The 27,484-nt window shown below is 39.8% G+C and overlaps 1 protein-coding gene across 1 annotated transcript in view; it reads left to right on the top strand.

The window, feature by feature from the left end:
• Window positions 1-27,484, top strand: part of LOC124794925 (cell growth-regulating nucleolar protein) — a 66,563-nt gene that overhangs the window by 20,345 nt on the left and 18,734 nt on the right. Inside the window, exons 3-4 of the mRNA XM_047258633.1 lie at window positions 8,622-8,850; window positions 20,538-21,585. Coding sequence (XP_047114589.1) covers window positions 8,622-8,850; window positions 20,538-21,585 — 1,277 coding nt within the window. The remainder of the gene's footprint in view (window positions 1-8,621; window positions 8,851-20,537; window positions 21,586-27,484) is intronic.

Below are 27,484 nucleotides of genomic sequence, written 5' to 3'. Positions count from 1 at the left end.
CGTTTCCTAGCGTAAATAATTGCGCAGTTAATAGCAAGTCAAACAACCAGTAGGGTAAAATACTCTAGCCAAGTGGAATTAAAAAAAAAAAAAAAAAAAAAAAAAAAAAACGGGACATTTGAGCGTCCCCAAAAATACTTTCGGGACAGCGGGACATTTTGGTAAAAAATGGTACTGTCCCGGGAAAAACGGGACGAATGGCCAACCCCCCCCCCTCCCCCCCAGTGCAATCGGAGTTCTTCTTTTGTGCCACATATACTTGCTTCACACAGTCAAAAAGAAGCAGTGAAAGTAAAATTATATCCTACTACAATTTCAGGGAAACAACTTCAAATGTACTCTAAAAATTGTGAAAAAATGTAAAATTAAAATACCGGCACCCAAAATTGCTGTTTTGATATCAATATATTGGAAGAAAAAATATTGCTGATAAATAGCAATACGTTTTGGGGAAAAAATATCGATATATCAGTATTTTATTAACAGCCCAATCATGTACTGTAAATAAAAAATTACAAAAATTGCCGTGTGATCCTCTTGCTTGGTCATTGCAAATACTGATAACTCTTAATATTCTCCATAGATGTCATTTAATAACTACCATATGATAAAATACTGAACCTGCATATCCACAATAATGGCAAAAGGAGATGAAAAGGAGATGTATAGCAGTTTACAAATATTACTTGCATTAGACAAACCATTGTTACTTCCATTAATTAACCACTGAATGAAGTAAATACAACCCAGCCAGTGAATAATGTCTTGGAATTGTGAGACATAAGTTTTACTCAATGATCTCTGTGTCAGATATTGCAGGACATACAAAAAATGCCGCATGATGCATGCTGTGAACAACATAGACTACCTTTTACAAAGTAATTGTTGCTAGCACTGTCTGCCTCTGTAGCGTTGCGGTAGCGTTACCACCTACCACACAGGGGGCCCGGGTTTGATTCCTGGCAGGGGACTGGGTGTTGTCATTTTCATTACCATTGACTCACAAGTCACTGAAGTGGCGTCAACGAAAGAGGACTTGCAATACTGCGGCTGAACTCCCTCAAATGGGACCTCCTGGCCAACAATTCCATACAATCATTTCCTTGTTTTATTGCTGGCACTTCTGTTTCAATGCATTATGTAGTATTGTGATAATCATTCGTGTTACAAAGCTTCATTCACTTGCACCTTACCTTGAAACGTCTTGAAGCTTAATTATCCCCCATATGGTATTGTACATCAGATGTGACTTATGCTCCATGTATGGACCAGTTTGCTACCCCTGTTGCATTTCGCTAGATATAATGTTTCCTTGTTTCTTATTTAGTGTCTCATACTTCGCCTCAGCTGCTCACCAGATATGTGTGCAAACATTTGAATATTGAAAATCTGACAACATTTTTCCCATCTTTTATTATGAATTTTAGAAACACACAACATATGTCTCACTGGCCAAACCGCATTACCTGAGTCTTTATTTAACTGACTTCAAGATAGCTTGTTGTTACAGTTGCAGATTCTCCAGTAAAATGTGTCTGGTTAGAATTTTTACTAGATGTGACAGTATTGATTTTTTTTTCATTTTCCACAAAGTTTTTGAAGCCCTTTGTGAAGTCCACAAGTCTCAGATTGTCCACAAGCGTAATTGTGATGTTTCAAATGTTTATCACTCTTGTTTACCAGTCATGTTTACAATTCGTTTCCTCAATTGCCTAAAAAATCAACTGTGGCTGTTGAGCTGGAACAGTTGTTGGCAGGCAGCCTCCAGGGAGACTACCGCATCTCTGTTGTACAGGGCTTACCCAGGCAAGAAGGGATATGTCTGGACAGACACTTAATTCCGTAGCTGCTCATGGAACTTCTATGAAGCTTAAATCTCTTTCTTATCCTGCCAGTGGTTTGGGTGGTCTGTTGAGCAGTGTGGCTAGTTGACCTGAGACACCTTTGAATGCATTCAGTCTGAATAATGGACCACATCCTGTGGTTAATAATGTATTTATTGTTGTAAAGTGTTTGGAAGGTCCATTTAAAAGTTGTTGCCTTTTTACATTCATAAAACTCTAGAGAATCTTCCAGAGTAGCTTAAATCTATGAAGAGGCTTCATAACAGCACACTCCTGATCGACACACTGCAGGCTAACCAAGTAAACGAGTTACTGACTGCAAAATTATTTGGAGAATAACCAGTCAACAGTGAGCTCCAAGCTGGGCTTGTTGTAAAGGAACTGTGACATGCTGGCTCATTATGGGCATGGATACTGCTTTGTGTCAATGCTTTCTTCATATCATTGTTGGTTGCAACTGTCACACTACGTTCTGTGTCAATTGCTCCCAACCACATCCCATGTGGTGCAAAGAAGAAGATCCGGAGATTAAAGTGACGCAACACCTCTCATACTCAGACACAAAAAAGATGCTTAAGGCCACGCACACTTTTGTACAGTTGTTTACCTCAGGGTTGACGCTGCCTGTGCCAAGAACCGATGTTGGTACCATGACTTTGATAGTTGATCAGTGCACCTCCACCTGCACCTGTAAATGCAGCTGTAAGCCTGTATCGGTAAACAACCACCGTACGTACCCACCACAGCAATAGTAGTGGCTGTAAAGCTGAGTGTCGGGAAGGATAATGGATTCTCACAGCAGGCAGTAGATGATATCTAGCAAATGTTTCCTGTTAAAATGGCTGTGCTACTGTCCCCCGAATCCGAGCTGGGGACGAAAACCACCAGGACTGAAGTCATCAGACCACATTGCGTTGATCCTGTCAGATGGACCAGATGGTGATCATACTTGTGATGGTATGGATGTAAATATCTGCAAGAGGAAATTGGCGAGTCCCTCAAGTCTCCCCCCCCCCCCCCTTCACCCCCCACCCCTCCACCCTCTTGCCTCCTTCCAATGCAATCTCCCCACCGCAAAGGAGTGACAAAGAAAAAGACTTACCATTGAAATGGCATCAATACTGAAGTGGAACTTCAGAATGGTTTCAGGACGTATCTGGAGGAATGTCTGTTATCTCGACCGGTGTGTGTGTGTGTGTGTGTGTGTGTGTGTGTGTGTGTGTGTGTGTGTGAGTGCGCGCCTTTAAGAGACGCATTTTAAATCCTCTGACGCTCTGAGCTATGTCCTCCATAAAAACTGTACCTCTTCATCTTGTGTGTTGATTTTAATGCACATAATATGCTTTGGCTCTCTGCAATGATCTGTCCCAGTGGTAGAGAAATTGGGAGCCTTCTCTTGACCTCAAGTGCATGTTTGTTGAACGTGGATCAGTACAGTTGGAACACACACTTCAGCACTGCAACAGGGTCGCTCACTGCTGTCAATCTCTCGGTATGCTCCCCAGTCTTGCACATACACACAGCTCAGTGGGAAGTGGTCGACAACTTGCACTGAAGTGACCGCTTACTGGTCTGGACTCACCTGCCAGACAGAGAAATCCGCCACACAATGGATGCATCTTAGGGCAAGCTGGACACTTTACAGCCAATTTGCTGTGTTTGAACACTGTGACATCATCCGGGCATGGGTGAATCTTATTACTCAAATGATCCACAGTGCCTTTGTAGCGTCTGTCCCACAGTCTTCAGGCCAGACGAAAAGGCAATCTGCCCCTTGGTGGAGCGACAAATGCCACACTGCAGTCAGATTGAGGTGGGCGGCTCTGTGCAGGTTCTCAAGTACCGGCCAACTGGAAAGAACCTCGCACTCTGTCTGGTAGCAAGGGTGAAATGTAGGCAAATTATTAGGGAGAGCAAGATGAGATTGTGACAATAGTTCCTGACCACCATAAACTGTTCCACTAGAAGTATAGTTGTATGGGAGGCCATCAGGAGGATTTCTTGGAGCAGCCAGTGGCTGCTGTAATGGGGAAAGTAGGTCTCCGTACCACCCTGTGAGAAATTGCGCAGACAATGGTGACGATTTTTCCACAGTTACTGCCACTGCCAGTCAGGATTCACCTTTCCGATGCTGCAGAGTGATCACTGAGAGGGGCAATTAGGGCTTTTAAGTTCCATCATTGATTGAACAATACAACTGCCCTTCTGTCTGTGGGAGTCGGATTCTGCATTAGTTACAGTTTGACACACATCACCTGGTCTCAGTAGGTTCCTTTACAGTATGTTAAGGTAGTTCACAGGGCGGAGCAAAGAAATCCTCTTTGTCCTTTCCAAATCATTTGGGTATCAGGTCACTTTCCTAACTTGTGGAGAGAGGTCATTTTAATTCCACTTTTAAATCCTGGTATGGACCAAACGGGTCCAAGTAGTCATTGTAATGTTGGCCCTCACTAGTTGTGTGGGAAAGACCTTGAAGCAGATGGTCAGCCAATGCCTTGTCTTGATCTTAGAATCCGGACAGCTGCTTAGTTGTTTTCAGTATGGTTTCAGTAGCTATCCCTCCACCTTCGATGACCTTGCTGTCCTTGAAGCTGCCATGCAACAGACTTTCCTACACCAGCATCACCTCCTGAGTATATTTTTTGATATTGAGAAGGTCTATGATATAGTTGGTGGCATATTATTCTCTGGCAGCTCCGTGAGTGCAGTTTTTGAATATGTCTTCACATCTTTATATGGTCCTCTCTCTCACCCCACTATTTTAGTAATCGAGTTGATGTCCTCTCTGGTCATTTTGAGCAGGAGATAGTGTTGTAAGTGTGACTATCTTTGCCATAGCTATCAATGATATCATGTCCATTGTTAAATGCCTTGTCTAGTGACCTTGATTTGTTGACTACTTCTGTATCTTTTGTTCCTTTCAGGCCTTACAACAACACGTCAGTTGCAACTGATTCTTCGTCATTTGGATGAATGAGTGGAGAATAGGGGTTTTAAATTCTCAACTAATAAGTGTGTGTGTGTGTGTGTGTGTGTGTGTGTGTGTGTGTGTGTGTGTGTCTTTGTCTTTATTTCCTTTCAGTTGTAAATGTTCGTGATTTGTGGGTGAGGAACACTGTTGTTAGTTTAAAGACATGGTGAGATTACTGGACCTCACATTTAACTAGACATGGTGAGATCACATGTAACTCAAAGCTTATATGGTTGACACACTTTATAGACTTTAAACAATGCTCCCTGAAAGCACTCAGCATTTTAAAATGTCTTAGCCACAGTTCATGCTGAGTAGCCCAGACTTGTGCTCCAGTTTTATAGGACCTTTGTGCGATTTCGGCCTGATTGTGGGTGCACGCTGTACTGATCTGCACGAACATCTTATTTAAAAATGCTGGACGGTGCACCATGAAGGACTTGGGCTGGCCACTGGAGCCTTTTGCGGCACCGCTATACTGAGCCTCTGTGCTGAGGCTGGTGAGTTACCACTTCACATCCGGCAACGAATCCTCATGGTGCAACAGGTCTATAAAATACTGACCATACGATACTCGCCTGCATATTGTACCCTTGCTCGGCAACCAATAGAAAACTCTTTTATTCTTGGCACAGAGGAGCTTGGCCATGTGGGATATATGCAGAGGATTGTCTTTTAGAGATTTGTGTGGCTGGTTTTAATGTTTTACACCAAGGTTGGAGCAGATCCGCACCTTGTCGTCTATAGAGGCCTGGAATTATTTTAGATTTGATGAATTTTGAGAAAGGTACCACTCCCAATTTTACATTTTAATCTCTATTTTGTAACATAACAGTTGTATATACAGATGTCTCCCAACAAGGGGGTCTCCCTTGGCTATTCCGTCTTCCCCAACTGTGTCTTCAGAATTTGCCTTCCCTACAGCTATAATGTATTTTCTCAGAGCTCCATGCATTCCTGAAGGCATTGGAGCAGACGAGGTGTTATCAGGACACACAACTTTCTCACCTGCTCTGATTCTCTTAGTGTCCTACAGTTGTTTGAGTGCGCATAGCCAGTAGAGAAATTGGTCCAGTTCACGTACAACCAGCTGTATTTCGTACAGTTTCAGGGATGGAGGTATCGTTTCTGTTGGGTACCGGACCCATGGAAATTTGGGGAAATGAAGAGGCCAAAAGGCCATGGAGGAGGCCTGTAGGGAACATACTGTGGCAGGATGTGCCATTCCCTTGCAGGCTGTCATTTCGATGGTAGTTCACAGATCCATGTGGCTTTTAAAACTATTTATATATATATTGGCTACATTTTCTACACTGCAACATAATACTGAAAGCAAAGAGTTTGAGAGATCACATTTTTCACTACAAACTCTTCAAATTAAGTGCAATAGGTTACTTCATCTCAAGGTATAGTACTAAAACAATAAAGAAAAGACCTTTGCCTCATTGTCAGGTTGCTTCCTTAATATTAGTTGCTAAGGGCTGTATAGGTAGAAAACTTTTGAATCCTTAAATAGTTGTTTTCAGTTTTCTGTAAAAAAAGAAATGTCCCAGAAACATCCAGAAATTGATGCACCTTTGCTTTGATTACATAAATATATTTTTTGAGATATGCAAGACGGCAAAATCTTCAGTTTTGGCATCTCATCTCCGTGCCTCATGCAGCCAGCCATGTTTGACAAGGTTACACATATAAGTGCGATACAGCAAAACTGTCTGAATATGATTCTTGAGAAAGAACTGTAATTGGTTGGTGGCTGGCTCCACCACGTGACTTGCTGTAATGTCAGTCACAGAGTAATTGAAGTACAGTATGTGTGATATCCAGGTTGAGGATAGTAATTGACAGCAGTGTTAATATGGTGACAAGCTTAACATCAATTCCTCGATGGCTTCTTTGAAAAGAACGCTACAGATGTCTCTTTTTCTCCAATCAAAATTGTGTTCTCTACTGTTCAGATTACCGACAGTATTTTATATCATAATGTGTCCTTTCGTTTTCTTTGGGTTACTTTGCAGTAGTACCACCCTCTTCATTAGGGTAACTGTGTTAGGAGATCAATAGTAGGGATTTATGTAGTGTGACTATCTCTCTTAATATATGCTCAGTACACTTACATAGATCATAAGCAAATTGCATCTGAAGGTGTTCATCAATGGAAACAGGTGTGTGGTGCTTTGCGGTTTAGTAGTTGGCAGCGAGTAGTGTATGTGAACCAGAAATATAAATGAATCCTCAATTTCATTCAGTTTGCTGTCGTAATATCGCCACCAGCGATCATTTTTAACTTCTGTATCTTAATATGCCACTTTCACAACAAAGCTTAATACTTTTTTGTATGTGGAGTTAATCTCAAATTATCTGTAGATGCAACTGAAGAAATAACTTGCTCTATCATTTAAATTGGTGGTATTAACATGGGTTTGGATCCTGAGATGTACATGCAGTATTTTAATCTCGGCTTGGTAGTAAATTCTTGTAACAAGAACTCCCCAAATCCTACAGTTGGTTGCTAACTCAATGTGGTTGCAGTGTTGGATCTCAGAAAGTATGTTAAAAATCTGCTCCAAAAGTCAATTATTCACCTCAAGATATTTTAAATAAGTGCATAATTCAAGCTTAGTTCACTGAGTCCAACTTAATTCACACTAGATCAATCTCCTTCATCGTACTTTTCTAAAATCAGAGGGAGATTGGGTTGCCAACTAAGTGAAGAGGGAGATTGGGTTGCCAACTAAGTGAAGTTACATTTGACTTTCCATTCAAATATCCAAGCTTGAAGTTAATTACATTCTTTCATAAAATCCAAATAGATATCCAATTCACACGCTTCCAAAAAACACACCTAAGAATCTTCAGATAAATTTTAAAACTGCTCACATCATTTTATTTGCATCTTCTTGTACAAATAATTGTTACGTAACTTCAACATAATGTCATACAGTGTGCATACATGTAATCCAACTGTACTGTTCCAGTCCGTGATACAAACTCATCTAGGCTGTTTGAATACTAAGCAGATTTACTGTTTATAATTTAATTTTTTTATTTCTCAAAAATTGGCATTGTGAGAATGTGACTGTCGTCACAGTCTCCTTTTTGCATTGTTTATGAAACAGAAAAAAGTCACTTGTAGTTCACTGATAAAGAATACATTAATTAACAATAAAACTTAATAGTTAAAATATTCACAGTCTTTACAAACCACATATCACTGTCGCTGGCAAGAAGATAATCACCTCATGAAACGTTTTTGTCGCATTTCATCTTGTAATAGTGGAATTACTGCTTTTAACTTGACTTTGTTAGAGTATAATTATTGCATGTTGATGGGTAGTTCTTGGTGGTTCAGTTCCGTATTTAAGAAGAAAAAACAATTTCCTGGCTTGCTGCTGAGGGAAAGTGATCTGTGAGGATATGGTCATGAGCAAACTATCCAACCAGGTACGTGGCCACCAATAGACTATAGACATGGGCACAAGGACAGCCAGTCTCAAAGTATTTTGTACTGCTTTATGTAGTTGACATAAATGACTGCTTCACAACCTCTGTTAATCGTTTCCCATCTCCCTCTTTCTCATCCTGTTCTCCACTTCTCCAAGCCCAGTTTTCTGAATAATTTTGCAGCCTGGAATGCTCACTGCACCATTTCCATAATGGCCCTGCTTTCACTCTCGTCTAGACCCTGTTCTTCACTTCTCCTGTTGCCATATACTTCCATTTAACTTTTATTGCATCATGCTGAAAAGTTGCTGTACTTGTCAGTTGATAACCATATGTTATATGCCTTTTTGTTTTATTTACAGGGGTAATGATTATGTGGCTCATACAAAATGCATAACAGAAGATGAAAAATATTCAGCAAAAGGATTTGTACCAAAGCCAAACTCTAATAAGGGTGAATGTAAGCAGCACGAATGGCTTGAAGTCGTCAGAGGAGTCCAATCGCAAGAAAACTTGCCAAAATGTTTGAAGACTGTGTTAGACAGTATTGTTAAATTCGAAAATGTTCCAAGAAAGAAACCAAAATTTTTGGTGAGAAGCTTTTTATATTTATAAAAATTAAGCAAAACTTTATTTGTGGTGCAGCTCTCACTAATTAGAGGTGGTAACTAACAAGCAACTGAAAAACGACCTACATTATTATACTTGAACTGGTTCTGATAGTATGCGGTAAAATCACACAGAATGCAGTTTGAAGAGAATAATTAAGGAGGGGTTACTACTATAATACTTTAGTGGTGCTTTGTGAACAATATGTTCCCCGGGTGGTGCTAAATGCCAAGCACAGCTCACTCTGGCTGAGGTCCCAAGTTTGAGTCTCAGTCCTGCACATATTTTTAATCTGACAGGATGTTCCAGTAATTGGAGTATATCTCAGATTGTCTTTTATATAGTAAAGAAGGCAGGCAAGATTATTTCCACAATAACTGCAGAGCAATGTACATACCATAAATACCGTCAAGTGGTGCAGTAGCAGGACAGTTTTAAATCTACTGTAACAATTGAAAATTTATGGCATTTTATCTGAATGGTTAGCATTGATACTGTTTCATGTCGTTGCATCTTTGGTTCCATCCTCATTGATCCATTCATTTCATTGGGTTTAATGCATTTCATATAGAAGGATATTAGTGAAAAATGCTACTACCCAGTAGTGCAAACAGGTCCAAAACGCAAAATTGCTCACTGATTTAATAGTGGAAGCAGAATTGAACACCACTTTCTATATTAGCATCTTCATGTGTACTCTGTAAGCAGTTATATTTGCATGTGAAGAGGAGTATATAATGTATCAGAATAATTTTCTTATTCTTATTTCAGGTACTTTCCTCCTAAGGTAACCTCAGCCTTTGTCAGGTTCCTTCGGTTCCACTTGACTTGCCTGAATTTCAATAGCATTCGCATGATGCCAGATCAAATAGTAGGTACCCGAACTATTCCCTACACCTTTGCATATATCCAGTTACTAGATGCCATTTCCTGAGTCTCTCCACTTTTCAAGTTAATTGCATTGAGCATGTTTCATGCTCTATAGGCATTATTATCTGATATAATCAGTGGAAAAGTGGTAAACAATAGTAGTAATGATGGTTTCACTTGCCAATATGCAGGTATGTCCTTCAAGCTCATTGTTTGATTCAGTGTGGCAGTTAGACTGTAATCCACATCACATTTATGTGCAGAACAAGTACTTACGTAATTGACATTACCATATTTTTGTCTTGTTTACAACAAGATGACCATTTCTGCTCACGTTCAAAGTCTTTTTGAAAAGTGATGATATACTATGCCCTTGGTTTTGTATCCAATTTTATTGCACTAACATCACATTATGGCATGCTTTTATTATTTCACATGATAAATAATCTTTACAAATTACAAGATAATCAGAAAATCATTTGATAGAGCACAGAGTAGTGTTACAGCAAATGCACATTTTATTGAAATCCTACCCTAGTACACCCTTCACGTTATGTGGGAAACTGGATGACACCCTTTCCTTTTGTACACTGTGCAAAACTGAGAGTCAGTTCATGTGTTCTCTGTATCTGGATTTTTGCTGAGTGTTGGTTTTTGATGTTTAGTGTTCTAGGTTCTTGGTAGCAGTATTTGTGCTTATGTCAGTTTAAGTGCTAATGTCCACTAAATTGCTGTAGCGGTTGCACTATATTTGAAGTGTTCACTGCATCCCTGGTTCTTGAAACTTCGAAGGTTATATGTGTTGCTTTTTAAGTGTGACATTCAATACCAACAGAAAATTGCAAAGAGAAATCAGTAGCAAACATCTGATTAAAGGGATTCAGAAATTAACAGTTAGTACTTGTGATTACAACCTTTTAGATGTGTCAGTTTCAAGAGGCATAACACCAAATGAGATACTCACAGCTTATGAAACACTTGAAATTTCCAGTGCAAACCAATTTCAAACATGAAAACTTAGAACACAGAAAGAATGAATGAGTCAGTTGGTGTGCTACACAGGATGAAGTGTTAGTTTCAGATAGCAATTCCATTCACTGTCACGGACATCACAAGTCATTGAATGGGCAGAATTAAGGTTTCATTTTGCAAGGCACAAGCCAGCCTTTGGTCAGATCTGGGTTGCTTAAAGCTTTGAAGAGAAGATACGGAGGATATGAAAAATCTTTCGATGAAAATTGCTTTCAGTGATATCCTCAATTTCCCAAGGAACTCGAGTACAAATGAAGAACTGCAACATTATCGACTGCTGTTGAGAAAAGGTCTCTACTGTCTAGCCTGAGAATATATTCTCGAGTCTGAAGCAAATAACAGCACGATTGTGGAATTGTTGATATGCTGTAAGATGTGCTAGAAGATGGTTCCATAGTGCAACTCAACATAACCTTGAGTACCAAAGTCTGAAACCTACACATAGCTGTACAATGAATATTTTGTACTAATTATCAGACCAAAATTCTTGTTGAGAATGTACTAACTGTATGTGCATGTGCAGTACACGAGTTATTAGCCTATGGTTTTCAGTTAACAACTATCTTGTACGGATGACTTGTACCACGATTTCATTTGTGCCTTCAGTGCCTTCAAACAGGGGTGATATTCCTACCATGGATTTTTTAAGAAGGCACGTTGGGAAGTTCTCTTTAGTGAAATTTATTTATGGCAGAAGTATTTCACAATGCTTGTTCAAGTGGTGTGGAGTTATTCTTGATTATACTGTTTCTGGAATATTGACCGCATTTGGTGAAAAAAAAATTTCAAAGATAAAAGGTCATAAGAAATTGATGGAAGTGTGTAAAAATAATTATTGGAACATTAATGGAGCTGAAGGATCAGAAAATTTTTCAGAATTTAGTTGATTAGGTTCTCAGTTGTATGGAAAAGGCACTGATGTCTTCATTATCATACTACATAATCATCTGTTAAAAGCTTTGTCTAATGTCACTATTTTGTAAAGCGACTGATTTCCTCTATGAACAGTCAGATGGATAAGCATTTTTATGGATGTAATTGATTATATTAACATGATAGTCTTTAATTTTTAGCTTGCTGCATTGAACACATTTTTGACAAGAGAAGTCAGTGTGAAAATAGTAGAATGTGAGCTTAGAGAGCTTCCCTAATGAGCCATTCAGATTGCACCATCCATTGACTAGTTCATAATGATTAGCTGTTTCTAGGTTCACCAAATATAATTTAAGAGGTACAGTAACAGAGTGATAACCTTATATGTGCTTGCTCCCTTGACTGTTAATAATAATAATAATAATAATAATAATAAATTAAAGATCCCAATACCACAACAGATAAAGGCAGACTTTGCAAACAACAAATAGAATCAGTAGATCACATCACAAGTGGATGTACAATACTAGCAAATACAGAATACCCCAGAAGACATGACAATGTAGCAAAAATAATACATCAACAACTTGTCTTACAACATAAACTTATACAACAACATGTTCCCACATACAAGTATGCACCACAAAATGTACTGGAGAACGATGAATACAAATTATACTGGAACAGAACCATTATAACAGATAAAACACCACCACATAACAAACCTGACATCATACTCACCAATAAAAAGAAGAAATTAACACAACTAATCGAAATATCCATACCCAATACAACAAATATACAAAAGAAAACAGGAGAAAAAATTGAAAAATACATCCAACTGGCTGAGGAAGTCAAGGACATGTGGCATCAGGATAAAGTTGACATTATACCAATTATACTATCAACTACAGGAGTCATACCACACAATATCCACCAGTACATCAATGCAATACAGCTACATCCAAACTTATATCTACAACTACAGAAATCTGTAATTATTGATACATGTTCAATTACCCGAAAGTTCCTAAATGCAATATAACACATACCATACAGTTAAAAGGAAGTGACGCTTGATCAAGGTCCGCGTCACTTTCCATTTTTAACCGTACTTAACGTCTGAGAAAGTAAAGAAAGAATTAATAATAATAATAATCTAACCAGGCAAAATAGTAGTAATCCTCTTAAAAAAGTACACTAGCCACTTTGGAGTGCTGTCTGTGGTGTAGAACTGGTACGAGGTGGCCATGCGACCCTCATCTGCTGATGTAAGTAATGGCACAAAAGTGGTGAGTGTGGGATAGTCAGTTGTATGAAATAAGCGCATTAAGATCGATTGCCGAGGAGAGATAACAGAAAGAATCTGTCGTGTTCTGATGTGTCTGTGATCACACAGTGGATGAAGTTTCCTATTTGTTGGTGTATCAACCCGGTCTTTCCAGTGTGTCCATGAGAAGTGGTGTAGCACTTGCAGCCATGTAACGAGGTGTAACAACAACAGTCGTAAAGAAATCTTAACTGAATGGGGATCAGAGGATAACTTCGCACTTTATCTGATACACTCGGGTTCAAGCTCTCAGGAATGCGCATCCATCTCCTCCAGTTTCTTAGCAAACCTTGTGAAAGGAACTGAAAGCAGTTGACATTAGGTGTCTGGTACCTTGCAAAACGTAATTGCATGCTGGGTACTTAAAGCAACACTCTTCAATGGACCGGACAACTCAAACTGAATAGTAGCCAGCTGAAGGTCTGCAGTATAGTCTGACAAATAGCAGTTTTGCCTTGTTTGTGCAACTTGTCAAGTGTGCCTATGGCCCAGTGTGTGAAGAGTAGATCTGGCTGGAGGTGGCTGTGTGATTTATTTAGGGATGTTTTTTTTGTACAGCGAACTGGACCCACTCATTCAGGTTACCATGAACATGTTTATTTCAACATACTCGGTGACAAACATCTTCACGATGGGCATATTATTAACACATCCCTCTTCCCAAGTCTTTGCAGTTCTAATTGCATAGGATCCTTGTTTGATGAACACTCAGGCACCTTATTGCTGCTTGATCGATCTGCTAAGCTACCTGATCTTAATACTGTAGAAAGCATCTGACTCTGTTTGGAACAGCAAGTGAAGAAACACATTAGTCAGCACAATCACAGCTTGATAGCTCTGCGGGATCTAATAACTGATGAGTGGCTTACTTGGATATGGAATACCTAAAGAAAATACCTGTCAGATTTAGGCCGTTGATCAAGGCTAGAGCTCTTGTTATATAATAGTAATATGCTGTCTCCTGGGTAGTTTGCTAATTTGTTCGTCTGGTATACGTGCTTGTTATCTGCAGAAGTTGTGACAAGTGTTAAGTTTTTCTTGATGTAAAGAAGGAAGGAATTAAATAGAAAAATTCTTATAATAGTAGGTATGTTAATGTGTGCATATAGATTACCTTAAGATTATGCATGGTATTCTGGACATTGTCACTTCACATTAATGTAAGGAAGAAACGTGGAGAAAAGATGGCATTAATTTTCCATGAGAATGTTAGCAGAATTGTTTCCTGGTACTCAGAAAATGAATCAGTGTTATAAAATATGTGCTCACAGAATAACAATAGCAACTCTTGAAATACACCCCGTCTTGTACAAGGGACTACTGCAACCTTAAGAAGACATATTGAATAATAACGGTTTGGCTGCTCTTGTAAATAATTTATGTACTGACCGCTTCCATAGCATAGGAGCCACATTATCAGGTTAAATTAGAAAAAGCGTTCACTACAATTGTGTTTGAATTATAACTACAATCACTAGTGAGAGTTAGAGCAAATTACTTACATGATGAATCATTACATTGAAGTTCCAACATGGACGGGACCAGTCATTCCTTGTCTGTGAATAAATGAGGCAATTAACAGATTGTTAGCTAAGCAGAAAGCAGGGATCCATGGTTCCTCAAGCATGCTTAAAATATTGTTCTATAAACCGTAAGAACAGTCAAGAAATGTGTTCCCAAACTAATGCAATAAAAAACCAGTAATGGGCTAGAAACCCAATTAAAAATCCAAATGGATAACAGTAGACGAAACCTAATAGATTAACCATTGGATACATGGGCACAATCCACCCTGAGGCCTAAAAAGTAAGGAAATTGCTGCAAATATCAACAAGAACCCACTTAGTAATAAAAACAGTATAAAGGCAGTAAATGATGTGGAAATTTGCTTGAAAATGGCGTACCATAAATACAGCAGACTGCAGTGCATGGAAATGCTGGTGGTAAAGTGGTCAGCTATAGACAAAGTGGTAGGCCGCGTCAGTGGTAGAAATCGGTTTTGCACATGTGCAGTGGGGCAGTGTGACCTATAGAAATTTGCATGGCATGGTCACATTCATTGATAAAAAATGTTATGCTCCTGCCCCAAATAACATAATAGAACAGTCACAGGTGACAGAAATATCAGGGGGGAAAAAAATCAGTTTGTCATATGTTAAATAAGCACATAATGAGAATAACATTGGCAAAAAACATTATCAGAATATAAACGTACAAAATCATTGAGGCACGCTGGCCACTTTCCCTCCTGCATCTCTATGTACAGCAGTCTTCTGTGTTTACAGTATGTCATTTTCACACAAATTTCCCTATCAGTTGTCACCTTTATACTGTTTTTATTACTAATTAGGTTCTTGTTGATAGTTCCCACATTTTCAGTACTTTTTAGGCACTCTGTATGGGTGGTGTCTGTGTGTCCAACGGTTAACTGGTTAAGTTGGAGTTATTGTTATCCATTTGGATTCGTGTTAAATTTTTTAAATTTTTGACAGGGTGTTCTATCCCATTATTGGTTTTTTGTTGCATTAATTTGCAAGGATATTCCTTGATGGTTCTTAGTTTTAAAAAAAGGCACACCTGGGGAATTTGGGACCCATACTTTCTGCATACCTGATGATTGGCTTATTTTGCCATTTTTTCATAAACAAGAATGCATGGTCCTGTCCTCATTGCATCTTTAATGTCATGATTCACCACGTAAGTAATTTGCGCTATTTTTTTGCTGTTTATTTTTAACTATAATTCAACCACAATTGTAACAATGCCTTTTGTAACTTAACAGATTTAACCTGATGAAGAGGCTTCTGGGCTATGAAATCAGTCATTAAATAAATTATTTATAAGATCAGCCAAACAGTTATTATTCAAGAACTTTCAAAATATATTGCAAACATTTCCCCAGCTTGGAAAGATCAGCAAAAGGGTTGAAATTTAACTGCTGAATATAAGCATATTTGCAGCTGTACAATCAGTTTTATGATTTATGCTGTAAGGGCATATTCAGTTGACATGAATACAATGAAACTTTTATGTTGAGATATTGTGTTTTGTCAGAGTTTCGTTGAAGTACCATTGTTAGTGTATATACGAAAGTTGCTGTTCAGTCTTATATTACCAACATGTAGCGATATTCTACATCTACATACATAACCCACAATCCACCATACGGTGCGTGGCAGAGGGTACCTCGTACCACAACTAGCATCTTCTCTCCCTGTTCCACTCCCAAACAGAATGAGGGAAAAATGACTGCCTATATACCTCTCTACGAGCCCTAATCTCTCTTATCTTATCTTTGTGGTCTTTCTGTGAAATGTAAGTTGGCGGCAGTAAAATTGTACTGCAGTCGGCCTCAAATGCCGGTTCTCTAAGTTTCCTCAGTAGCGATTCACTTTCCTCTAGAGACTCCCACCCGAGTTCCTGAAGCATTTCCGTAACACTTGCGTGATGATCAGTAACAAATCTAGCAGCCCGCCTCTGAATTGCTTCTATGTCCTCCCTCAATCCGACCTGATAGGGATCCCAAACGCTCGAGCAGTACTCAAGAATAGGTCGTATTACTGTTTTATAAGCGGTCTCCTTTACAGATGAACCACATCTTCCTAAAATGCTACCAATGAACCGAAGACGACTATCCGCCTTCCCCACAACTGCCATTACATGCTTGTCCCACTTAATATCGCTCCGCAATGTTACGCCCAAATACACTCCTGGAAATGGAAAAAAGAACACATTAACACCGGTGTGTCAGACCCACCATACTTGCTCCGGACACTGCGAGAGGGCTGTACAAGCAATGATCACACGCACGGCACAGCGGACACACCAGGAACCGCGGTGTTGGCCGTCGAATGGCGCTAGCTGCGCAGCATTTGTGCACCGCCGCCGTCAGTGTCAGCCAGTTTGCCGTGGCATACGGAGCTCCATCGCAGTCTTTAACACTGGTAGCATGCCGCGACAGCGTGGACGGAACCGTATGTGCAGTTGACGGACTTTGAGCGAGGGCGTATAGTGGGCATGCGGGAGGCCGAGTGGACGTACCGCCGGATTGCTCAACACGTGGGGCGTGAGGTCTCCACAGTACATCGATGTTGTCGCCAGTGGTCGGCGGAAGGTGCACGTGCCAGTCGACCTGGGACCGGACCGCAGCGACGCACGGATGCACGCCAAGACCGTAGGATCCTACGCAGTGCCGTAGGGGACCGCACCGCCACTTCCCAGCAAATTAGGGACACTGTTGCTCCTGGGGTATCGGCGAGGACCATTCGCAACCGTTTCCATGAAGCTGGGTTACGGTCCCGCACACCGTTAGGCCGTCTTCCGCTCACGCCCCAACATCGTGCAGCCCGCCTCCAGTGGTGTCGCGACAGGCGTGAATGGAGGGACGAATGGAGACGTGTCGTCTTCAGCGATGAGAGTCGCTTCTGCCTTGGTGCCAATGATGGTCGTATGCGTGTTTGGCGCCGTGCAGGTGAGCGCCACAATCAGGACTGCATACGACCGAGGCACACAGGGCCAACACCCGGCATCATGGTGTGGGGAGCGATCTCCTACACTGGCCGTACACCACTGGTGATCGTCGAGGGGACACTGAATAGTGCACGGTACATCCAAACCGTCATCGAACCCATCGTTCTACCATTCCTAGACCGGCAAGGGAACTTGCTGTTCCAACAGGACAATGCACGTCCGCATGTATCCCGTGCCACCCAACGTGCTCTAGAAGGTGTAAGTCAACTACCCTGGCCAGCAAGATCTCCGGATCTGTCCCCCATTGAGCATGTTTGGGACTGGATGAAGCGTCGTCTCACGCGGTCTGCACGTCCAGCACGAACGCTGGTCCAACTGAGGCGCCAGGTGGAAATGGCATGGCAAGCCGTTCCACAGGACTACATCCAGCATCTCTACGATCGTCTCCATGGGAGAATAGCAGCCTGCATTGCTGCGAAAGGTGAATATACACTGTACTAGTGCCGACATTGTGCATGCTCTGTTGCCTGTGTCTATGTGCCTGTGGTTCTGTCAGTGTGATCATGTGACGTATCTGACCCCAGGAATGTGTCAATAAAGATTCCCCTTCCTGGGACAATGAATTCACGGTGTTCTTATTTCAATTTCCAGGAGTGTATTTAATCGACGTGACTGTGTCAAGTGCTACACTAATGGAGTATTCGAACATTACAGGATTCTTTTTCCTATTCATCTGCATTAATTTACATTTATCTATATTTAGAGTTAGCTGCCATTCTTCACAGCAATCACAAATCCTGTCCAAGTCATCTTGTATCCTCCTACAGTCACTCAATGACGACACCTTCCCATACACCACAGCATCATCAGCAAACAGCCACACATTGCTATCCACGCTATCCAAATTATCATTTATGTAGATAGAAAACAACAGCGGACCTACCACACTTCCCTGGGGCACTCCAGATGATTCACCTCCGATGAATACTCACCATCAAGGACAACGTACTTGGTTCTATTACTTAAGAAGTCTTTGAGCCACTCACATACTTGGGAACCAATCCCATATGCTCGTACCTTAGTTAGGAGTCTGCAGTGGGGCACCAAGTCAAACGCTTTCGGGAAGTCAAGGAACATGGCATCTGTCTGATACCCTTCATCCATGGTTCGCAAGATATCATGTGAAAAAAGCGCGAGTTGCGTTTTGCAGGAGAGATGCTTTCGAAAGCCGTGATGATGCATGGACAGCAACTTCTCTGTGTCAAGGAACTGAGAATATTTTCGAGAATCCTGCAACAAACCGATGTTAAGGATATTGGTCTGTAATTTTGAAGATCCGTCCTTCTACCCTTCTTATATACAGGTGTCACCTGCATTTTTTTCCAGTCGCTCGGGACTTTACGTTGGGCAAGAGATTAGCGATAAATGCAAGCTAAGTAAGGCGCCAATGCAGTAGAGTACTCTCTGTAAAACCGAATTGGAATCCCATCAGGTCCTGGCGATTTATTTATTTTCAACCCATTCAGCTCCTTCAAAACCCCAGGGATGTCTTATCACTATGTCCTCCATACAGGAATCTATACGAGACTCAAACGGCGGTATGTTTGTACGATCCTCCTGTGGGAAATACTTCTCAAATGCTAAATTTAAAATTTCAGCTTTCACTTTGCTGTCTTCCGTTGCTAGGCCAGACTGGTCAGTGAGAGACTGGATGGAAGCCTTCGACCCGCTTACCGATTTTACGTAAGACCAGAATTTCCTTGGGTTTTGAGTAAGATCTTTTGCTAAGGTATGTCGATGGTAGTGGTTGAACGCTTCGCGCATTGCTTTTCTTACAGCAGCACGAATCTCTAACTAACTTTTGCCTGTCCTCATTCTCCCGATCTTTCTTGCACCGCGAGTGCAACTGCCTTTGCTTCCTGAGCATTCTCCGAATTGCACTGTTAAATCGCGGTGGGTCTTTTCCGTCCGTAACCACTTTTTCGGCAAATACTTGTCCAATGCATGATTTACGATGTGTTTAAAATTTGCCCACAATTCTTCCACGTCCATCGCACCAGAAGTAAATGAAGTTGACTCATTTTCTAGGTGGGATGCTAATAACTACTTATTTGCTCTTTCTAGTAAGAATACTCTCGTAGCCTTCTTGGCCAACTTTTAACTTTAGTAACCATAGTCGTAATGACAACATCATGATCACTAATCCCTGTCTCAACACTGACACCGTCGATGAGGTGTGGTCTGTTTGTGGCTACGAGATCTAAAATATTTCCATTACACGTTGGCTGTCGATTTAGCTGCTCAAGACAGTTTTTGGATAATGTGTTCAAAAGTAATTCACACGGCGGCTTGTCTGTACCACCTGTAATGAATCCATAGACATCCCAGTCTATACTAAATAGGTTGAAGTTGCCTCCGACTAATATAGCATGATCCGGGTACTTCTGCGATACAGAATGTGGACTCCCTTTGAATGATTTTAGAACTGCCATGGTGGAACCTGGTGGCCGGTAATAACACCCCACAATTAACTTTATTTCCCCTACTCCTGTTAAACGTGTCCAAATAACTTTACAATCACACTCTACTTTGACCTCAGTAGACAAAATATTTTTGTCAACTACAGTGAAGACACCACCTCCTACGGTGTCTAATCTGTCTTTCTGATACACGTTCCAACCCTCACTAAATATTTCAGAACTTTCAATTTCACGGTTCAGCCAAGTCTCAGTCCCGAGAATAATTTGTGCGCCACACGCTCCCTGGAGGGCAGTAAATTCAAGAACTTTATTCTGAACACACTGAAAAGTTACTGCTAATATCTTGATAGCTGAAGTGTCTTTATCATGGAGGATTTTTAGTAAATGTCTGTTGATCATTTTATAAATGTGTGTTAATTATGCCCAAGAATTAAGAAAAACTAATAAGATTTTCTTTATTTTTTGCTTCTAATACATTTTTATCTAAATTTTTCTTATTTGTGTAGTTTTCTTATTCGCGTACTTTTCTTATTTGTGTACTTTCTTTCATGTCTCCATACAAAACTATAAAATGATGGTCAAAATTTCTTCAAAATTATTTATTATTTTTTCAGAACTTCTTAAAAAGCAATCACATCAAACTCGCTCCACATGATTTAGACCAGCTTTGGGATTTATTGGAGAAGGAGCATAAACGAGTGAAAGAAAATGTGGAAACATCTACTACAGACAAAGTTGTTGAGACAAACAAAGAAGATTCTACTGCAGATGTGGGTAAGGATTCCCACAAGCAAAATGGAGACTTGTCTGTGGAAATAGTTGAAGAATGTGAAGCCACACCAAAGGATAAAACAAAGAAGAGGAAGAGAAAGTCAAAAGATGAAGCTATAGACATTACTGAGAAAGATGCAGATGAGAGTGTACAAGCAGCAGAGAAACAAAATGAAACTGCCATGGACATTGATCAGGAATGTGAAGATACAACAAAGAGTAAAAAGAAGAAGAAAAAGAACAAAACAGAAACTGTGGATGGTAGTGAAACCCAAGAAAATGGAAATTTACAAGCTGCAGGAGTACTAAATGAAAACACTTCAATGGAAGTTACAAGTGAAATTACACCAAAGGAGAAAGCAAAGAATAAAAAGAATAAAAAAGAAAATAGAAGTGAAATTATGGATGATATTGAGAGTCATGCAAGTGGGAATTTTCAAGCTCCAGTAAAACAAAATGAATCCATCCCTATAGAAGTCAATGAAGAATCTCAAATTACACCAAAAAGGAAAACGAAAGAGGATAAAAAGGAGACTGGAACTGAAGTGGTAGAAGGTGGTGAAATACAAGAACTTGAAGGAAAACAGGAAGATGTGACATTAACAAAAAAGCAGAAAAAAGAGAAAAAGAAGAGGGAGAAGTATGAAGCTGAACTAAAAGAAATTGAAAATAGTCAGTTCAATGATCAGCCTCTGGAGGAAGATGATGATGAAGGACAAAACAGAAAGAAAAAGAAGTCTAAGAAAGATAAAGATGTAAATGGATTAGATAGCAATGTAAATAGTGTCACAGCAGTGCATTCTGAAGAAGTGCCAATAAAACCTAAGAAAAAACGGCAGTTAGATGACCAGTTTGCTGAGCCATTGAAGAAGAAGAAGAAAAAAGAACAAGGTAAAAAATGTATAATCATTAATTCATAATTTACAGTAATGCTGAGTAAATCAAAATTTCTGTACATTATTGCCTATCTGATCCAGGTTTAGACTGAAATTATTAATAATATTACCTATGGCAGCAGAGTAAAAGACCAGGTGGGGAGTGCGTACCAATTTTGGATTGGAAAGTTCTGGAACGGGCTGTAAGGTACACCTTAAAAATCATTTTACACGAGTTTACTCTAGGGCTTTACCTTTCAAATATTTGCTTAAAGTGAATGTTAAAAATAGAGGGTAGTAAGACAGAGCAGAAGGTAGATGGAAGAAAATGTAGTCCTGTAATGCATGTTATATGTTTTCCTAATTCAGGATGTGAAATCGCATGTCCTTTCGTACAGCAACTGAACATCTTATTACTTATATAGTAAGGTAAATTTGTATGGCTAGATAGGCCCTGGGAATCAGCTGGTTGTATGTCCTTAACATGCCTCTGCAATCCTACCAGGGAAAGAGGACACACAATTCAATCATTGAGAGGTCAATCCTATTATAAAGGCACCCTGAAAAATTCCAGTGTTGCTGAAATTCTTCTATAAATTTAACATCATTAAAATTAACGAGTCTTTCTATTGGCTATTTTATCCTGTTGTTAGTGTTTTCCTGTACATCATTAGATTCATTGTGTCCCAGACTTTCTTCTATTCTTACTTCACATTTTCTGTCTCCTCGTTTCACCTCGTTTCCCATGGCTAAGGAATGGCTTTTAGAACTCTATCATCTCTGCTGGTCAAACAAGACGATACCTAAGCTATGGTTGAAGGCCAAGGTAGTAGCTATCCCAAAGCCAGGTAAACCAAGAGATGATGCTAAGAACTATCGTCCAATATCGCTGCTGTGCTGCCCTTTCAAGCTATATGAACGTCTTATCTTGAATAAAATAGCACCACAACTAGAAAGGCAAATCATTCCACAACAAGCAGGATTCAGACCAGGTAAATCTTGCACTGGCCAGGTCGTCTGCCTAACACAATACATAGAGGACGGTTTTGAGAAGGGAGAAAAAACTGGCGTGGTGTTTGTCGACTTATCAGCAGCTTATGATACGATAAACCACAAAATCCTCCTGGGAAAAATTTTTAAAATGACGGGAAACTACCACCTTACTGAAGTTGTGAGATCACTGATCTCCAACAGAAGATACTATGTGGAATGTCAAGAACAAAGAAGTCGCTGGAGGAACCAGAAGAACGGGCTCCCACAAGGTAAAGGTAGTGTTTTGTCCCCCCTACTTTTTAATCTGTATACAAATGACCAACCAGTTGGACCGATGACAAGAAGCTCTATCTATGCTGATGATGTAGCCATTGCATGCCAATCTAGATTAATCAAACAGATTGAGAGAAACCTAACAGATGCCTTAGAAGAACTAACTGAATATTACAACGGGAACCAGCTTCGACCTAATCCAGCAAAGACGCAGACTTGTTTATTTCATCTAAACAACAAGGAAGCAGGGAATTACAATTGGAATGGAACTCAGTTAAACTTCAACACTGCCCAAACCCAGTTTATCTTGGAGTCACGTTAGATTGAACATTGTCTTACAAGAAACACGTAGAGAAAACTAGAGCGAAAGTCAACACACGGAACGGCATAATCCGTAAACTTACCAACTCACACTCGGGAGCAAACCCTGAAATTCTACGTGCATCATCCCTGTCATTGTGCTTTGCTCCAGCTGAATATGCATGCCCCGTCTGGAGAAGATCGACACATGCTCAGAAGCTAGACGCAGCACTAAATGCCTCATGTCGATTAATCACGGGATGCCTGAAGCCTACAAACCGCGATCTCCTTTATATGTGTTCTGGAATAGCCCCCCCCCCCCGCCTCACAGATCAGACGGCAAACGTTGGCGATGGGTGAACGAAGCAGGCAAGCAGGCAGTGCGAAGATAGAAGACATCCCCTGTACGCACATCAGCCAGCTGAGGCAAGACTTAAATCTAGGAAAGACTTCATAAAAGTTGAACGCCCACTAACCGAAAGTCGGTCTACAACTAGAGAATCAATGTGGAAACAGAAATTGGATAAAGGCAGTCTGAAAAGTTGGAACATGAAAGAAAAACTTCCTGCTGGATCACAATTGGAATGGAGAGTCTGGAAGAGCCTAAATAGACTTAGATGTCAAATGGGAAGATCACAGGATAACCTGATCAAGTGGGGATACGCCGAAGAAGAGCCCTGCCAATGTGGAGGAAAACAAACCATGACACACCTGCTGACCTGTCCATCTTTGCTGGCCCCATGCACTTTTCAAGACCTGTGGTTGGCCAACGACGCTGCAGTGAAGTGTGCCAAACACTGGAGAGAGATATGAGCCTTGCATTAGACAATAATGACGACTTACAATATGTGAAGATCATGAATGTATATATGAATGAATAACTATCATTTACTTGTATTTGTAATCTAGTATATACAGCGTATTAATTAATTACAGATGTAGCTCAGACACGATTAAATAAATAAACCTGCTGAAAGTTCTAATCATAATTGCAAGAGCAAGAGGTTGGTTTTTGCTTCTTGCCCTTCTCCAGTTCTTTAGGTTTTGACTACTGGCAAATAAATGTTCCTCTTTTGCATCGAATAAAAATTTCTAGAATTTGAATTATTCAGTAATTTCACACAATATAGCTAGTGATATTTCCACCTAGACAGTGTGTAATGTGAGATACCATTCCAGTTAATTCCATTTAAAAAGCTTGTGTTTGTGTGGGTGTTTTTTTTTTTTTTTTTTTTTTTTTTCTGTGAATACGAGGACTGTCCCAGGGAGCCGACCTGACATATAGATAGTGGTTCTTGTATTGAACAAATTACTGTGATGGAAAGTACAAACTTTATAAAGCTTAAATTTGAAGTTTGACGATTTTACATTGTATAGTATTTGTTTGGCAACCATCAACAGTGGACGCTCTCAGCAAATTAGTGAATGTGAATCAAACTGGTCATTATTATGTCATACAGTACATTCATTTGAAAAGTCTTAGTCCAGCTAATGTTAAAGCTGAGCTAGATTTTTCTCTGCGGGAGTGTGCTCCTTCATTTACTAAAGTAAAATATTGGGTGGCAGAGTTTAAGTGAGCCCGTACAACCTGCCCAGGTGTGACCAAATGAGGTGAATATGCCAGAAATTATAAAGAAAATCCATAAAATGGTTTTTGGCGAGATCCACTGAAAGTGCGCAAGCTAGCAGGCATCATAAGGATTTGAAGGAGAGTTGGTTCAAATGGCTCTGAGCACTATGGGACTTAACAGCTGAGGTCATCAGTCCCGTGAAAGAGTGTCGTACACCACATACTGACTGAAAATTTCATCATGAGGAAGCTGTGCACAAGATGGATGCCATGTGTCACAGTGGAACAAAATCAGCTTCATGAGGATTTTTCACTGCAATAAACCCAAGTTTTTGCATCAATTCATAACCATGGTGAAACAAGGGTTCATCACTTCACACCTGAGACGAAGGTAGAAACAGTAGATTGAAAGGGGAGAATTGGTTCCAAAGAAGGCAAAGACAGTTCCATCTGTCAGTTTCTTTTTCTTCTATCTATTCACATGGGATAATTTTCATTGATTACCTTCAGAAAGGAAAAGCTATCCATGGTGAGTATTACACAAATTACTGCAGGGTGAACTCAAGCAAAAACACAGACTTTGCTAAAAATAAAGTTTTATTTAATCAAGACATTGTACCAGTTCACAAATCCATTATCACCATGGCCAAAATCAGTTAACTTTGGAATTGCTTCCTCATGGATCCCATTCACTGATTTTAGCTCACTGATTATTTTCTATTTCCAAACTTGAAGAAATAGCTTGGTGACAATTGATTTGCCAAGAAAAGAGGTGAAGACTGCAGTTGAAGGCTATTTTGTGGAACTTGATGGTTCTCAGCATGATCACGCTATCAAAGCTATTGAACATTGCAGGGAAAAGTGTATCGAGTCAAAAGGGGGTACGTAGAGAAATAAATGTTTTTCCCAACATTTTTGTGTGTTCTTTGTTAGGTCAGGTACTTCTACGAAAGCCCTAGTATATGTATATCTGACAACACAGTACCCACTCCGATATGAAGTGTTCGTCTGGTGATATCAGTAATAATTTTGTAGACCGCACATTTTCTTCTCTTAAATGAAGACATGAGTGCAGTGAGGTTCCTCTTCAGTTGCCTTATTACAGTCATAGTAAGTAGTCCATTCAGTAAACAAAGTCATCAGTGGTTTTTTAGTGATGAATAAACTTCCAGAAGTGTTGTTGAAACAGTTCTGAAACTTGTCTCTTTTTGAAACATGAGAACCAGCAACTCCTTTTGAATGGCTATGCATTTAAAAAAAAATTTTATGAGAAAGAGTGCAATGTAAAATTTTGTTTCAACCTTGCATTACTTGTCTGAAAGATGTTTTGGTTCATAATGCTGCAAAAATATTACAAGGGTTTTAAAGAATTCTATGAAAAAATAATTCATGCCTTATTAATTTTATTACAGTGTGAAATTTTTAAGTCGTTGTTTAGATTTTGAAACAAAAATGCACACAGTCATAGCCATGACACAAGAAACTATTTTTTTTAACCTTGTTGTGATAATCCTCCTTAAAAAAAACTGCTGCTGTGGCTGTGTACTTTTTTATTTGTGCTAAGCATTATTGGTTCTGATTTTAGAGCACTATGTGCATCCCGGGGTTAATAAAATAACATCTGAAGTCACCTCTGATATTACTGACTGAATGAAAATTGCAGTTGCATTGTTGATGGCTCTTAGTTCTCAAAGAGGTTGGTTACATTGTTACTTTCATAAATAAATTTTCTGGAAGTGTTAGGATAGTGATCAAGTGAAGTACTGAAATTGCTGTAATTGAGATGAACTGTTTGTAATAAGAGAATTGAAAGTTTATTAGATTGGTTTCATAAATAGTACTCAGTGGTGTGTACTGTGAGCCTGAACTGAGTACCGAGCAGAGTCCTGGTCTAAATTTGCTTGAAACAAAAATATTTAAGTCTGTAGACGGACTTGTGAGCCCCACACAGTGTAGACGAAATTTTAAAAAGTACCTACGTCCTGAGTGCTAATGTTGAGCTGTTGGAGGCTAAATAAAAGTCCTGTTTGTTGTTCCACAAAATAATTCCTTAAGTCACACCTGGTGATAACACAGCAGTTAAGTCCCGACCAATCCTCGATCTGCAGATGAGTCCAGATGGTTTGTCAAGGTCCCTTGAGGCTAAAATGTAAGAAATTCAAATTTGGTATGTTAAATGTTCTTGGAATTGCACTAAAAAAATTGACGGTCCGAGGAACAACTACTGCACAGAGGGCTCACATGCAAATAATACCCTAAGGTGAAACAAATGGGTGGTAGGTTTGCTGCACAGGTCTGGTGTCTTGTGTGGTCACAGTTGTATCCCCTTCAAGTCTCAGGCTGCGTCTTTATACACACTCATACTGGACTTTCTGAAATAACTGTAGACAATTTGCTTGAGTACAAAATAACAATTCATGCCAGCTAAAATCTAATAATGTAGGGGATGATGCACACGTTCATGCTGATTAATTTGAGATGTAGCAGTAAGATAATAGTTTGCTGACAATTGATAAAATTATAATTAGTGAATTGGACAGTTTCATTCAGATATCAGCAGTAGTGGCTAAAAGTTATTAGTATGTTGTCACACATCATTCCTGCAGTAAAATGACTTCCCTTTCTTTTGGTACAGCATTTTATTCTGTAAAAGAACCCTAATGACTCATATAAAAGATGTATCATAAAAGTAGAAAGTAGAAAGAAGAGAGCCATATTTGCCTCAGTATTTAGTCTGTAGCAGAATGGACAGGGATTTGTTTCTACCTGTAAAGTCTCA

Source organism: Schistocerca piceifrons, chromosome 4 (genome assembly GCF_021461385.2).
Source record: "Schistocerca piceifrons isolate TAMUIC-IGC-003096 chromosome 4, iqSchPice1.1, whole genome shotgun sequence".
NCBI classification, from domain to species: Eukaryota; Metazoa; Arthropoda; class Insecta; order Orthoptera; family Acrididae; genus Schistocerca; species Schistocerca piceifrons.
Note: the sequence above shows the minus strand (reverse complement) of the source record. Positions and strands in the feature narration are given on the sequence as shown.